The following is a 16,291-nucleotide window of genomic DNA, read 5'->3' as shown; positions in this document are numbered from 1 at the left end:
TATTACTCCCATTTTTATCGAAGTTGAATACAAACGATTTGCCCAAGGTCATATATCAAGTCTGTGGTTTAAAAAAAAAACAAATTCCTCAATTCTCACCTTCAGCAGAGTTAACCATGCCAGACACTGAGTTACTGCGTGATCTTAGAAAATCACTTTCTCTATGTAGGCCTCAATTTTCCCAACTGTAAAATGAACAGGTTTTACTAGATGATCTTCATGTTTCCTTTCAGTAAAAAAAAATGTTGTTTACTCTAAATTTTCCTGATGAATACCTTTGAATTTTTGGTCTCCTGGGGCCCCTAACCTAAAGAGATTTCCATGCCTTAAAGCCAGAATTAGATTTTTAGTCAACATGAAGATGAAGAGTAAACACACAGGTCTACCCCAAAACTAACTATTCTGGGCTGTAAGTCTTCACTCTCCTGGATTCCATATTCTCTATAATGAGACGCACCCTTATATCTAATCTACCTACTGCCTTGAACTTCTTCATTCTAAAGCTAAAATCGCTCTTTGCCCTTCTCTCCATGTTTTTCCTTGGAAAAACCTAGGAGTCAATTCATTCTCCAGATAGAATTCCATTTAGTTCAACCCTCATGTTAATGTCTGTTGCAGAGCATCAAAAGACCTTAGAGCACGAAAAAGTTGTGTTTTTTCCCTAACACGTTTTCAGATGATGTCCTTCCCATGCCTGACTGATGGATGAGTGCCAGGACTCACAGAGCCCAACCAAGCCAGAGGTCTCCTTCCCACTGAAGCAAAGACAAGTTCCAATACTGAGGACCCCAGAGTGAGACTTGCTCTCCTAGACCTCCAGGCTCAGAAACAGCTTTGCTCCAGAGGGCCCACAGAGAGCTATGTAGATAGAGCCCAAGTCCAATCAGCCTCCCAGGAGAGACCCTGCCAGCCAGGACAGCTCTCACCATTGGGCATGAGCTCCACTACCAAGGTGGGGTAGGCGATGTTGGTGCAGCCAACCTTGGTGCCGCAATATTTCTCGCACTCTGAGGGGACGGTGCAGGCGACTTTCTCTAAGGAGAGATAGAGAGTCATGTCAGCAAGCAGACATCAGAAATGTTTCCAAGATGCACCTTGTTAAGCAGGCATGCGTGCTAGGTGCTGTCATGTCTGACTCTTTGGGACCTCACGGACTGTAGACCACCAGGTTCCTCTGTCCATGGGATTTTCTAGGCAAGAAAATCAGTGGGTAGCCATTTCTTTATGCAGGGTATCTTCCCAACCCAGGGATCTAATGTGCATCTCCTGTGTCCGCTGATTGGGCAGGTGAATTCTTTACCACTCATGCCACCTAGGACAACACTTCAAACAAGACATTCCTGCCCACAGCCCTGAAGTGGTTTCACAAAGAATGCAGCACCCAAGAGGCCCTTCTATGCCATCCCCCTGCCCTGCTAGTCCTCGCCATCCCAAGCTCTGCCTGGGGAGGAAAGACAGCTTCGAGGCAGAGGAGGGAAAAGCGAAGAATGCTTAGGGAGGAAAGCAGAGGGAATAGTCCCCAGACTTTAGCTAGCTACAGATGTGAGAATCAGACCATAAAGAAAGCTGAGCACCTTCGAATTGTGGTGCTGGAGAAGAGTCTTGACAGTCCCTTGACTGGAAGGAGATCAAACCAGTGAATCCTAAAGGAAATCAACCCTGAATGTTCATTGGAAGCACTGATGCTGAAGCTGAAGCTCCAGTACTTTGGTCACTTGATGTGAAGAGTCAACTCATTGGAAAAGACCCTGATGCTGGGTAAGATTGAGGGCAAAAGGAGAAGGGGGCGACAAAGGATGAGATGGTTGGATGGCATCACCAACTCAATGGACATGAGTTTGAACAGACTCTGGGAGATGGTGAAGGACAGGGAAGCCTGGCATGATGCAGTCCATGGGGTCGCAAAGAGTCATACAGGACTTAGCAACTGAACAGCAACACACTACCATAACCTGGGGGTGTGGGGGGACACAGAGCAAAGGATGAGTAAATGTTAGCTAGAAGAAGCCTTAGCTAGAGGCATGTCATGACTTCAGAGAATCTGCAAAAGGGGAAACCGTAACTGTCTACGTAAAGAAACAGGGAACACAATTACACAAGTTCTGTGACCTCAAGTCACTCAGTGTCTGGGGCAGGGGTGACAATAATGCTTCATAATCATGGCAGGAAAAGAAGAGGGCAGAAAAAAAGGAAGAGGGAGCCATGGGGGGTTTGAGGCGGGAAAAAGAGGTTGGTGAGTCCAGCAGAAGGTGTCTCTGTCACCTGTGAACAGGATGCGACTGATCATCCCTGGCATCACCATGAGGAACATGGGCAGCAGCTTCATGTACCCACACATGATGCAGCCGGCCTTCACGTGCGACATGTTTTTGGCGGAGAGGCAGCGCTGCACAATGACCTGCCAGGGAAAGCCCAGTGAGGGGGGGGGTGTAAGCAAGAGACCCTGCAATATGTTCTGACCACCCCAGCTCCCACCACCACTCCGGGTCGTCCGCCTGGCACTCCCATATCACCAAGACTCAGCAGCCCTCAGACCACAGGAGCCTGCCCTGCCTTCCCCACAAGCTGCACGAAAGGCAGCAGGCTCTGCAGCACCCTGGGGAAGACCTTATGGTCTTCCTCTCTCCTCTCTCTCCTCCCAGACCCAACAGCATGGGTACCTGGTCTGTGCACCAGTACCACAGGGAGATGATGGTCAGCCCAAAGATGAGCCCAGGCCAGGGCAGGTCTCCCTTGAGAGGATCTCGGAAGATGTGGAAGGAGTCAGCCCTCGGGGTGTAGCACTCTTCCTTGATGGTGGTGTTTCCATAAGATGTCACAGTTGGAATGGCATTCATGTATTTTGTCACGAAGGCACCATACCCTCCCACTTTGTGGAAAGCTGGAAAACATTGGTGACAAAGTCAACTTCCTGAAACTCTCAGCTCTTCACAGCAGTTTTTTTCTGCAGATGCCTGAGAAGCCCACAGCCAGAACTTGCACTGTGCAATCTCGGGCAAGTCATTGTCCCATTCTGGGCCTCAGCTTTCTCATCCATAGAATGGGATTATTAACCCTGCCCAGCCCCATTGGGGGCTACTGTGTGGGTCCAAAGCAATAACCTGTGAATGTACTCCAACCATGAGCTTCTTTACAAAGGGCAAGTATTTGAATTATTAAAAGATAGACCTTGGTTTTGAACCAGATTCAGAGATTCTGCTTTCCCCCTCACCACCTGCTCTCCTCAGTGGCCTTTGGGATCCTGGACGCAGACTAGGCACCCCCCATCCCAGCAGTGTGATGGGATGGAAGAGGATGGGTGAGGAAGTCAGGGACTCTGCCGCACGTTGGCTGTGGGAATAAGGTATTCCAGGCCCTGACCTGTGGAATAAGGCATTCCTTTCTCCTCCCCCAGTCTCCTGAGGACACCAAGGAAAACCAAACGGAAGCTCTTGGAAAACACAGCATAGAGAGACAATAAGAGGCTTCACAGAACACCCAGAAAGCATGGGCCCCCTTAAAAATAAAATGGTTTTTTATATCCTCCCATAACAAGTACCTCTATTTGCAGGGTTTTCGGTCTTGTCCTTAGGATTTCAAGACAAATAAAATTTCAAAATTGGGGGGACTGGGACTACAGAGTTGCTGACTTTTTTTTTTTGTCAAATAGGGAAGTAAATAAGAAAATGATCAATTCACAAAAGAAAGGACATTTAACTTTAAAAGGTAGATGACACAATCCAAGATTTAAGATGTGACATTTAAATATATTTAGTCTGATAGATATTTAGCCTTATCTTTTTTTCTTTTCTTTTTTGTTCCAGTTTCTCTTTGGAGAGAAGACCATGACATCAGAGGCCCTCCCTGGGGTGCACTAGCCCAGACTGTGTAGAGAGGGCAGCAAGGAATCCAGGTATTGCCTGGGCTGGACCCAACCTGAGACCTCCAGGGCTGGGGAAGGTGTCCCCCGCATACCCACAGTGATGGCCAATCCAGACCAGTCCACTCCCCCAGGGAGGGCAGAGTGTGCCCAGTTCACTGCCCAGGTCAGTGGCCTCTAACTCTGCCTCCCCACCTCCCCACCTGCCCCTGCCCCACTTACCAAACCCAGTCAGGATGAAAGACCCCAGCAGCATGATCACCGTCTGCAAGGTGTCTGTGTAAATCACAGCCGCCAGGCCCCCTAAGAGCAAAGGATGTGATGCATCTGACCTCGGGGGAGGGCACCCCGTCGGCCCACCTCCCTTCCCCACCCTCTCCCTCTGCACGTCTTCTGCACCTCTCAGTCACCCTCCTGCCCTCCCTCCTTCCCTCTTTTGTCCTGTTACAGCCGCCTGCCACCCACATGTTCCACTTTTCACAGAATGGCTGGGAAGGCCTTGGAAATAAAGTTTCCCCCTATTTGAGGATGGAGAGTTTGATGTAATGCTTTAAGCCAGGAGAGCATCTGCCACAGACAGAGAAGGGAAGAGCAAAGAGCTGACACCTCACAAGATGTCTGGGGACGGGAGCAAATCAGCACATTTCAAAGGGCTACTTGCGTGTCCACTCTTTGTTTCCTCAGGCCGTCTGAGTACCTTGTCCCCAACACTATGGGGCTCCAGCTTGGCAGCAAGTTCCGTCACCTACCCTGCCTGCCCCTAATCAGAGCAGGGCAACACAGCTCTGCAAAGGCGCCCCCAGTGGCTACTCATGTCTCCAGCTTCTCCAGCCACGTCTCGAGTCTTCCTCTAAAACCTGTGAGTCACTCCCCCCTCCCTCCCCATAGTGCCCCTCACCCCCTGTCACGTCAAACCCAAGGTCTCTGTCAAATGACCTTCAATACCCCCACACTGTGACCCCACTTCAGCCATCAGGTCTTACCACCTCCACCCTCCACCCTTAACCACTGCCCACTGAGCCCCCTCCTCCAGCAGGACGCACCCACTTGCTCACCTGCCCAGCCCTGCCACTCCCACTCCTGACTCCCTCGGTCCCACATCTCCCTGCACCTGGCCCTCCCTCTCTGCTTCTCCTGACTAGGACAAGTTCTCTGCTGTTCCCACCAACACTGGATTTTTCTGGGGCACCTACAACTGTTTCCTGGGTGGATCTCTTCCTTGAGAGGAGAAGCCACGTCTCCTCCCTCCTTTCACCCTTCACAAGTGCCTAACCCAAGCTGGGTTGGGGCTGAGCCATTCGAGGGAACTCACCTGTGATTGTGTAAAGGGCAGTGATTGCCAATAAGATAAAGATGGCTAGGTAGAGATCCAGGCCCAAGGCCAAGTTGATGAATATGGCCCCAGAAAAGATGTCTGCCTGAAAGGAGAGGAGAGGTGGGTTTGGGGTGAGAGAGACCAGCTGAGGCACGTCAGTCAGCTGTAGGGACAGGTAGGAGGGCTTGGAGAGGGTAGCAGAAACCGACTCCTAAGTCAGGTCAATGCCTGTGACTTCTGGGGCCCCATGCTGGCCCACAACCCCTTAACCTTTGGCTGAAATTTCACAATTAGTGGTTCACATCCTTATCCCCAGTTGAGGATATGAAAGACAAACAGTGCACAATTCCATGTATATGAGGTTTCTAAAATAGTCAAACTCATAAAATCTGGGGCTGGAATGGCTGTTACTAGGGGCTGGGGGAAGGTGGAGTTATTAATCAACAGACATAATCTCTCAGTTAAGTAAGAGTAATAAGCTCTAAAGATCTGCCCCACATCGCAGCTGGTCAACAATATGTATTGTACACTCAGAATCTGTCAAGAGGTTGGACGGGAAGCTATGTGTTCTGACCACAATAAAAGTAAACATAAAAAACAAAAGGAGGACTTCCCTGGTGGTACAGTGGATAGGAATCTGCCTGCCAACGCAGGGGACACTGGTTCAGTCCCTGTCTGAGAAGATCCCACAAGCCACAGAGCAACTACTGAGCCTGAGAGCTGCAACTACTGAAGCCCATGTGCCTAGAGTCTGTGCTCTGCGATGAGAGAAGCCGCCACAATGAGAAGCCTGTGGGCTGCAACAAGGAGTGGCCCCTACTCACTGCAACTAGAGAAAGCCCAAACACAGCAATGAACATTCAGCACCACCAAAAAATAATAACTAATTAATTAAAATAAACTAACAGAAATAATAGAAAAATAAGAATATATATGAAAAAAACAAAAGGATATGAATACCTGAAAGAGAATCCTACTCTATTCCTAAATTTCCCAAAACGCTTTATTCAAGATGATAATAAATATTCCATAATTTAAAAAAAAAAAGAAGTCTGTAAAAGAGGCCTGTGAAATGCTGAATTAAACAAAGTTAAGGCAGTTTCTTTACCCACAACTTCCCTGAGCCTTCAGTATACTGTGACTCCCCAGGAGAGAAATGTAGTAAATGACCCTTAACAAACTCACTCAACTGTGAAACTCTGTTTGCCAAGAAACAACTATTAACACCCTGAGGCTCCTCACAACCCACTTTGTGGGCTGCTGTTGTGAGCTGTTATCCTTCATTTACACCTCAGTGTAAAAGGTTTATCAGATCTACTCCCAAATACAAGTGTGAGTGCTGGAGTCTGAGAGGGAAAACCACCCTCACCCTGGAATGGAGAGAGATGTAAACACCACCATAATTGTATCTCCTCTGTCTAGATGGGATCCATCTGGATTCAGACACAGCCAGAGCATCACCAAGAACCTCCTGTGTGGCAGGCTTGGTGATAGATGTCTTTATCCAGATCAGAGGTGTGCAACCTCTGGGCCAGTACCTCCTGTCAGATCGGTGGTGGCATTAGATTAGAAATAAAGTGCACAATAAATGTAATGCACTTGAATCAGCTTGAAACCATCCCCTACCCCCCAGTCCATGGAAAAATTGTCTTTCATAAAACCAGTCCCTGGTGCCAAAAAGGTTGGGGACAGTTGATCTAGATTATCTCAAGTAAGTTTAGGGGGAAACACTCCCTCTTCACTCCTGAATTCACTAGTCCTTGATGCAGTTATTTTTCTACCTGCCTCATTTAGCCCCATAAAGAACTTTCTACCTGGCTGGTTGGTGCAGTTAAACCAACAGAGAGCCCTGGAGTCACCCAAAATGAATGTTCTTGTTGTCTCCAAAGTAGTACCAGAAGGACAGTATTAAGGGATGATGGTGGTGAACCTTTTGTTTTCAAATCTCTAGATGCAAAAGAACTAGGCTTTCCCTAGATCCAGTGCAAGGACTGTTTTATTGCATAAAACTGAACACATTTCAGAGCATGTAAGGGGCCACTCAGTCAGGCCCTGGGGAAGGGCGCCCTTGCATCTTCTCTCGATTCTTATCATCCCCTCTACTCCTCCTCACAGCTCCTCAGGGCCTCCAGTGGCTTGGTCCCACCGACCATATATCCTATTCCCTGCCTCTTGGTTGGCAGAGAGCTCATCTCACACCAACTAATGTCTGGCCTCTTCCCCCAAATCGGGCCTCTTGAGGACCTAGTGCCTTAGCTCCTGAGAAGATTCTCTAGTCCCAGGGGACCTACTGTCACTGTCTTCCCTGGAAGAGGAAGAGAGGCTGATCCAGGACATGGGGAGAGAGATGGTGACTTAGAAAGAGACCTCTGCCCTTAGGGTTGGTGGTGAGAGGACCTGGGTTTTATCCCCAATACTACCAGGATAGGTCTAAGTGACCTTGGATAAGACATTTCACCTCTCCCTGTCTCAGGGTTCTCATCTTTAAGGTGGGAAGCTCTGACTCCTGGGGCTTGTGATCTTCAGTAGCTGGAAGTGGAAAAGATCTGCAGCTGAGGAAAGCATTCCCCTCCTAGGTCTGAGACCTCTTCTACCTTGCCTTCTGGAGCAGCTAAGGCTGAAGAGGAAGAAAGAGCCCCCTGCTGCACAAAAGACTCGCTAAGGGTGAAATGGCCACTCCTGCCAGACTCTGCACTCTGGGCCACGTGGAACTGTGATGAGTGTTCACAAAGTCAGTCTCTCCCCTCTGAGGCCTCTGTACCGTCACTAAAGTTATTTCAGTTTGAGGGGTTCCATTCATTGGAATGCTGTTAAATGTGCACACTGCAGATTCAGTGAATTAGCTAATAAGCATAAGTGAGCTATAAAAAGATTACAAGGCTGTTTCTCCTGCCTTTAAAATGCCCTTGGTTTATTTTTCAGCATAGTTAATTTGTAATGCTTTATGACAACACACCATAGCAGACTATGATACCCTCATTAATATTTGCTTTGCCATCATTAGTCACAAATAAGTAACACAGTTCCTAAGATAACATTATAAATGAAGTGTATAGAGACTATGGGATGTGTTGGGCTAATTGAAATCTTGCTTTTATAATATGCACTGTTTCCAGTTAACAGGACAGATAAAGAATTTCAAGAAAACCTCCTTCATGAACTGGAAAAGCTCTTCCTTGAAAAATTCTTCCTCCTATGAGTCATTCTTAACTTCAAGAATGAATTCTCTCTGCCCTTGGAACCCTGAAAGTCAGCAGGTGTGACCAAGGACATGATAGCTAAGCTTATTGTTAACCCCAGGCACTCTGACATGTCTTGGGGTCTCTTAGGTGCCCACATATATCCCCACTTCATAAGAATAGTTTTTCCTCCATATCTAGGGGGTTTTACAGTTGACCGAGGACTTTTAGATACATATGTTGTTCTGATTCTCAAAACAAGGTAACAGGACAAGTAAACTGACTCCACTTTATAGATGAGAGAGAAAAACTCAGTGACTTGCTCAAGGGCTAAAATCCAGGATTTCCATCTCCAAATTCAAAGATTTCCCACAACATTCAAAGGTAAATGTCTTCTTTTCTGGAATAGTTTCTGCAGAGAGCAAGGTTTTTTTTTAATCAAAAAAAAATGTGTTTACTTCTTTTTAAAATAAAATAATTATGTTGTATGATTTCAAAACAATAGCACAGAAAGTTATACATTGAAAGTTAATACAGTCTTGCTTCTATCACTAGACCCAAAGATGACCACTATTGAGAGTCTTTCATCCACCAGAGGATTTTTAGGTGGCTGGCTGAAATCTGTATATCAACAATTATGCTCCATGGCCCCTAAAAAATAATTGTTAAGATGGAAATATGGGGAAATGTTTACAGTTTGATACTAAGAAGGGGGAGAATGACCATAAAATGGCTTGCGTATTCTGAATTCTGAATTGCATATTCTCTAAAGGAAAACACACACTATAGGCCAAGTCAAACTGTGAAAATGTCTGTGTCATAATTATAGGGTTATGGGTGCTTTTCCCCTCTAGATATTCTTAAATGCCATCGTTATATTTTTTTTACAGTTCCAAAGTGAGGAAACAGAAATTTAATGACACAATATATTCCCTATGGATATATGAGTAATACACATTTTATAGTAAAAATATTCTTAAAATAGACCAGAAGAATACATACCAAGTTCAAGATAATGTTTACCTTTTAAGAAGAAGAAAATGGGGTTAGAAGGTTATAGATGAGCCTTACTATTATTATTATTATTATTTTATTTCTTTTTTTTCTAATGATAAGCTATTTAGATCTATAGAATCTTGGTGGTAGTACTAGCTATATTATTTTTTGTACTTTACTGTATGTTTGAAGCATTTCATTACTTTTTTATTCATAAAATTTGAGGACTGGATGCAGAATATACCACCAGCTTTGATATAAAAGAACTTGCATCTAAACCTGTGAGATCAATTATTTCACAGCTCATCCCAAATTGCTCCTTCTCGAAACCCCTCTTAGCCCTTACTAAAGAAAGAAGGGAGAAGGTGAGGGGGTGGGGGACACAGAACTTTTTCCCAGTGCTGCTAAGCAAAACCAACTTGAAGTGAACTAGACATTTATGATTCTCTAGACCAGGGGCCAGCAAACTTTTTCTGTAAAGGCTTGCTTCATACATGTTTTAAGCTTTGCAGGACATACAGTTTCTGTCCAACCTGCACAAAGTCATCTACTGTTGAAGCATGAAAGCAGCCAAAGATGATACATCAATTAACAGGCATGACTGTGTTCCAAGAAAACTTTATTTACAAAAACAGGAAGGTGGATTTAGCCTTTGAAAGCTTGACTGAACAAGCTCTATGGAACTCACAGGGAACAATAAAATACAAATCCAGTTAGAAACCCTCTTAGAGTAACTAATCTCATTAGCCTTGGGAAGGTTATTTAGGCTTAGTTCTGATGCTTTGAAATTCTGTGATTTTACATGCATGCACTTGCTGCCCACTCTAGTCCGAGTTGTATCAGAGCACCCAGTAAATCTTGCCTGGCAATGAGGTTTGAGATGGAGAACCCAGTTATTCAAATTTCTCTATTTGTGAGTGAATGCACAAGGTGATAAGCATTCAAAACTTAAGCCAAAGCCAAAGCTCTTATTTTCAACCAAAGACACAGAATAGATAGCAAAGTTGCTATAGAAGTTTATTACAGTTGTGATCTGTGATAAGAGTCCCAGGAAACATACCCAGGGATGTTTGGTCATCACAAGTAATTCATAAAATCTGAGGCTTTATCTCAAGTGAGGCTTTATCTTGTACATTTGAATAAGAGACACGATGCCAGGAAATTTTACAGCACAGAATGCTTCTCCGAACTTGATAAGGCAGGGTGTTAGGGTAGAGTGGGTGGATGGGAGGGAGCCTATAAAATTCTGAGGAATACATGCTTGTATTCAGTCACTCAGTTATGTCCAACTCTTTGTGACCCCATGGACTATAGTCCACCGGGCTCCTCTATCCATGGGATTTTCCAGGCAAGAATACCGGAATGGGTTGCCATTTCCTTCTCCAGGGGATCTTCCCAAGCCAGGGATTGAACCCAAGTCTCCTGTACTGGCAGGCAGGTTCTTTACCACTGTGTCATCAGAGGAGCACATGGAGGAAAAATGAAGTGTCGGTCTCAGAAACTCAGAGTCCAAAAGACATGGCCCCAAGTGGCAGCCAGAGTCAAGACTCCATGCCACCCGTGGTCAGTGGCCTGGGCCACACCTGGGACCCTGCACCTGAAATTCATTTCAGTTTTTCTCTCCTATCAGTTACATGCCCGCTGGATCCCAACATCCTCCCAAAGCCTTCCTGTCAGGTCTCTGGTTGCTCCCTGTCTGGACGTGGATCTCAAAGGCCACTCTTCTTTTCTCATCCATCATAAACTACCCATGCCTCCACACGCACAACAACAGTGACTAATCTCTGTGTGCAATGACTACCTTATTTTAATTAACGATTCCTTTCGCCCACAAGCCCTGAACCACGTGCATCTTAATGTGCGCTCCCAGCGAGTACAGTCACTATCCGTGTAATTCTTTTAAGGATTTCATGCTGTGTGACCCACGGTGAATCTGAAGTCAGGCTAATTTTTAAAGACAAAGCCTTGCCTTTCTGGCCTTCCCTGTCCCTCCCCACTGCCTAAATGGCCCACCTTCAGATCCTTCATGCACCCAGTGTGAGCTGACTTCTCCCTTCACAGTCCTCTCAAATCCCACTCTCAGAGATGTGGTTATATTGGAAGGTCACTTAACTGGCTATTTTACTTTTCCCCAAGGTCTTGAATTTTGATCTGTTTATACTGGACTTAGAAGACCCAGGGGACATATTGTCAAAAGTATCAGAGACTCTGCTTCTCAACCTAGCTCTGCTACTGTTTCACCCCACAAAGCCCCTTCTCTTCTCTGGTCCTCAGTTTCTCCACTGAAAAATAGGAGCGTCAATCATAGAACTAGGTAATCTATCCCACTCTGTTATCCTATGCCTTCATCCCATCCAAGCACAGAGCAGAATTGTGAGAATACGGACAATGGGACTAGAGAGACCCAGACCCCAGTCTTGTCTTTGCCTACACTAGCTACACGACTGGAGACAAATTACTCAATTTCTCTGAGACTCAGTTTTCTCCTCCATGAAGTGGAAAATAAGTTAAAATCCCCACCCATGCCATACTCTTATGAGGACTGGAGATGGAAATAGTCAAGCCCCTACTGGAGACTAAATAAAAAGATTGGCACAAAACAAAAGGCAGAGGTCATCCTTCATATGCATTTTCAAGCGATCACTGGCTCTGGGCATTGGGTGGACATTGGGCAAGGCCTCCAGTAAGCAGCCCCAGAAATCACACAGAAAGGGTGCAAGTTACTTCAATCATGTCTGACTCTTTGTGACCTTCTGGACTTTAGCTCACTCAACTCCTCTGTCCATGGGATTCTCTAGGAAACAGTACTGGAGTGGGTTGCCATATTCTCCTCCAGGGAATTTTCCCAACCCAGGGATTGAATCCATATCTCTTACGTCTACCTGCATTGGCAGGCAGGTTCTTTACCACTAGTACCACCTAGGAAGCCCACAATCCATACTAAGTACAATTCAAAAGTAAAATTCAGAAGAAGCCAAGTGCTAGGGAAAGGATGGACTCCATCAGGACCTGAGCTGAGGGAGGCTGCCCCTCAGGTACCTGTGGGATCCCAGGTCCAGGAGGTTTAATCAGTAACCTGAACTATAGGTGAGGTTATTGGGAAGGCAGACAGAGAGGCTGAGCCTTGAGCTTATTTATATGACTGTTGCTGCATTGCTCCAAGGGCAAAGCTCAGCCAGCAGACTTTCCCCCACCTGAACTGTGGACTTGGAGAAGGTTGGCTTCCAAGAAATGGAATGCCAGTGCCCCCCTCTACATGCTCCCTAGACAGGTGCCACCTCACAAGCTGAATCAGGGAGCAAGGAGCGGTCCCCATCAGCTTCTATGGGTGCCAGGGTCACCTCCGTACCTTTCTGCTTACATTCCTTTCCTCCTCTCGCCCCTGCCCTCCCCTCCCTCAGGAAGCCTGATTTCTCCACCCCTCTCAGCAACTCCCAGTCCAGTCTATACACACCTGTCTCTAAGGAAGTAAGACTGAAATGCCCAGGGTTTTCATCTTGTAACTAAAAACTACCCTGAAGGAAGGCAGGAAAAAGTGAAGGAGTGGAATCATCACACAGGCACCAGTCAAGGGTAGCAGCCCCTGACACCAGGAAGCTGGGGTGGGAGAGAACAGTGAGGCTGGGTATCAGTCCCAACTCCAATCAAAGCCCTACGGGCCCAATTCCTGAGCCTATGTTCCCGGTGAGACCATTCAGTCGGGACATAACAATCGCTTCAGTGGTTCTGGGAGAAAACAGACGTCCATGTGCAAAAGAATGAACTTGGACTCTACTTCAATCATATACAAAGATCACTCAAAGTAGATCAAATACCTCAATGTAAGAGCTAAGACTATAAAACTCTTAGGAACAAACATAGCATTCAATCTTCATGATCTTGGATTTGGCAACGGATTCTTAAAATGACACCAAAAGCACAAGCAAGAAAAGAAAAAACATAAATTGGACTTCGTCAAGATTGAAAACTTTTGTGCATCAGAGGACACTAAAGTGAAAAGACAACCTACAGAATGGGAGAAAATATTTGCAAATCATATATCAGATAAGGGTAAGTTATTCAGAATATATAAAGAACAATTTTAATGCAACAACAATAAGACAACCCAATCAAAAAAAGTATAAGAAAAAAAAAAGTATAAGAATGTAAAAGGTAATAATAGAAAACAGAAAAATTATTGTGGTAGTCTGAAAAAATATATATACATATATATACATATATACATATATATATGTATATATACATATATTTCCTCTAGAGAAAGAAAACAGTCAAATGCCAAGTGTAAATTTCATGTGACCCTGATTTAAGCAAATCCACTGAAAGAAGACATTTTCCAGATAATCAGGAAAATCTGAATATGGACCAGGAGTTAAACTACCTAAAATAAGAAATGACTATAAATTTTGTTAAGCATGATAACAGCATAATGGCTATATGTTTTCAAAAGGTAAAGGTGCATTCCAAAGAATCTACACTGAGATGACATGATGTCTGGCATTTGACTTAAAATACTACTGGAGAAAAAAAGGTGGAAAGGAAGAGATGAACCAAGAATGGCAAAATGCTGTTCACTCTGAAAGCCAGGTGACAAGACTAGGTCCAGATTCTGACCCTGACAGGGTATAAAGGCTTACAGCTTTATGTCAGGGCCAGCCCTCAGGCATCCGTTACTTCCTTTTAATCTTCTACTAAGAACAGCTTTCACTGAACCTTCTCGAACCACTTGTCTTCAACCTTCCCCACAGTAAGGAGGTCTGTGTGTTCAGTCCTTGATGTGTGAAATAGGACTTTACCCTCAGAAGCAAGAAGGCCTGAGGGACCGAGTTAACAGCAACACAGCACTAGCCTTTGTGGACCAGCATTTGCTGAGGAGCAAGAGGAGGCAGGTTCTGAGCCAGCCAGTGCCCAGCACCCGGGGCGGGGGACTCACCGAGATCTTGGTGAAAATGTACAGCACCAGGGACAGGACAGACAGGTAGACCTGGATCCGCTGGCCTCCAAATCGCTTCCGCAGGTACTCTGGCATCGTCACCACCTGCACGGACGGAAGGGCGGTCACTGCCAGCCTAGGTGATCAGAAGGCCCAGACCAAGCAGAGCAGGGCACCACTCTGGTGTCAGAGGTGTGGTCACATCTCTGACCCTGCTGGTCAGAGGAGTCTGAGAGGTGTCCATGTGTTCCTGTCCTCCAGCCATTTGCTCATCTCAATTCTACACTCCCAGGCAACTGATCCCAGGACATAGTATGTGCCCAATAAACAATATTTTAATGAACACATGAATGCATATAACCAAGAAGACAGATCCTTGCCTTGAAGGAGAAAGTGATAGATAAATAGATCGGTGTGCATCTGTGCTCAGTCATGTCCAACAATTTTTGGATCCCATGGACTATAGCCCCCTAGGCTCCTCCATCCATGGGATTTTCCAGGCAAAAATACTGGAGCAGGTTGCCATTTCCTCTTCCAAGGGATCTTCCTGACCCAGGAATTAAACCCACATATCCTGCATTGCAGGTGGATTCTTTACCACAGTGCCACTGGGAAGCCCCTAAATAGATAGTCTTATACAAAGCAGCTACTGTAAACAAGACGTCATAACCACGGTGGGATCTTTTCAGTGCCCTGAAACAAGATGGCCAGGCTGGGAGCATGCTTCACCCTGCTCTGCACAGAAGCCTTGCCAAGGGCTGTGGCTGCTGGCCAGCTCAACTGCTCTCCTAGCTCCTTTCTGCAAATTCCAACCACACTCTGTCTCTTATCCTCAACCCTGAGCCTGCTGTCTCCTGGAATCAGACATGTGTCACCAACAGTCCATGAGCCTCCAGGAGATGCAGGAGCGCAGGTTTACCTGTGCTTCCTCTTTACTGCTTTCAGCTCCCAATGTATAGATGTACAGGTAGTAGATGCTCATTACATCTCAGTGGATGGATGATGCTAAAGCTGTCTTATGTAAAATGTCAGAGGTTTAGTCAAGAGACTGAACACACATTTGATAGATGAGTGCAGCTGCATGCTCAGCAACAAGGACTGTTGACGTTTGTAAATGAAAAGAAACTGTGGTTCTTTTTTCTCATGCTGCTTCCCTTCCAGGGGCAGAGGTAGACGGTTATGTATCATGAGCAATGCACAGCAGTACCTTGCAAGTATTCATTCACCCGAATGTGAGGGAATGTGATAATTTAGGTGCTGAATAGACTGAGCCTGCTTAGGAGGGCTTCCTAGAGGGACAAGTCGTGGCCAAGTGGCCTCTGAGAGCAGTCAGGAACTTTATAGCCCAGGAAAGAGCCAAGTCATAGGCTCTTGTCCCAAAAAGTCTCCTCTGCTTTCCAGGAGGACCAAGTTTACACAAATACTTGCCAGCAGGAAAATACATCTTACATAATAACAGAGCAGATACTTACCCCTGCCTTAATGTAAATGGGGACAAACACCCAGCCCAGCACAACCACCAAAACCAGGGCCTAAAACCAAAAAGGAGGCGGAGTCAAACCAGGAGGAGACTTAACCCACACTGCTGCCTGCAGGGCCCACAGCTGCTCCAGAACAACCACCTGGCATTTTCTCTTTGAGCTCTAGGGACAACTTCCTAAGTGACATCAGTGCCTGAAGGAGACCTGTGATGCCTGATGGGCCCATGGGGACAACAGTTGGGCAACAGTGGACAGGGACCCAGGCGGCTACCCACTGGCATCACAGTCCCTTCGCCCTTCTCCCTGGTTTACAGGAGTAAAATGCCATTTAGAAAGCTTTTAAAAATAATAATAATGTTGGAAATCTGGTGGTAAGTATTTCCAAACCTCTAATGTGGCTAAAAGGGTAGGAGAGGGCTTGGCTTTTTTGAATTTATGTTTAGTTGAAGGACAATTGCTTTACAATGCTGTGTTGGTTTCTGCCGAACAGCAACGTGAATCAGCCATGAGTACACATGTGTCCTCTCC

General features: G+C 45.8%; 1 protein-coding gene across 3 annotated transcripts in view; it reads right to left on the bottom strand.

Annotated features, from left to right (window-relative positions):
• SLC5A1 (solute carrier family 5 member 1) overlaps positions 1 to 16,291 on the bottom strand; it is a 48,759-nt gene that overhangs the window by 11,763 nt on the left and 20,705 nt on the right. For all 3 annotated transcript variants that reach the window (XM_020871612.2, XM_020871615.2, XM_070475629.1), the window contains 7 exons: positions 15,755 to 15,814; positions 14,283 to 14,387; positions 5,172 to 5,277; positions 4,082 to 4,162; positions 2,661 to 2,881; positions 2,263 to 2,398; positions 927 to 1,034 (listed from right to left, as the gene is read on the bottom strand). In XM_020871612.2, the coding sequence (XP_020727271.1) occupies positions 927 to 1,034; positions 2,263 to 2,398; positions 2,661 to 2,881; positions 4,082 to 4,162; positions 5,172 to 5,277; positions 14,283 to 14,387; positions 15,755 to 15,814 (817 nt within the window). The remainder of the gene's footprint in view (positions 1 to 926; positions 1,035 to 2,262; positions 2,399 to 2,660; positions 2,882 to 4,081; positions 4,163 to 5,171; positions 5,278 to 14,282; positions 14,388 to 15,754; positions 15,815 to 16,291) is intronic.

Source organism: Odocoileus virginianus, chromosome 12 (assembly GCF_023699985.2).
Source record: "Odocoileus virginianus isolate 20LAN1187 ecotype Illinois chromosome 12, Ovbor_1.2, whole genome shotgun sequence".
Classification (NCBI taxonomy): domain Eukaryota; kingdom Metazoa; phylum Chordata; class Mammalia; order Artiodactyla; family Cervidae; genus Odocoileus; species Odocoileus virginianus.
Note: the sequence above shows the minus strand (reverse complement) of the source record. Positions and strands in the feature narration are given on the sequence as shown.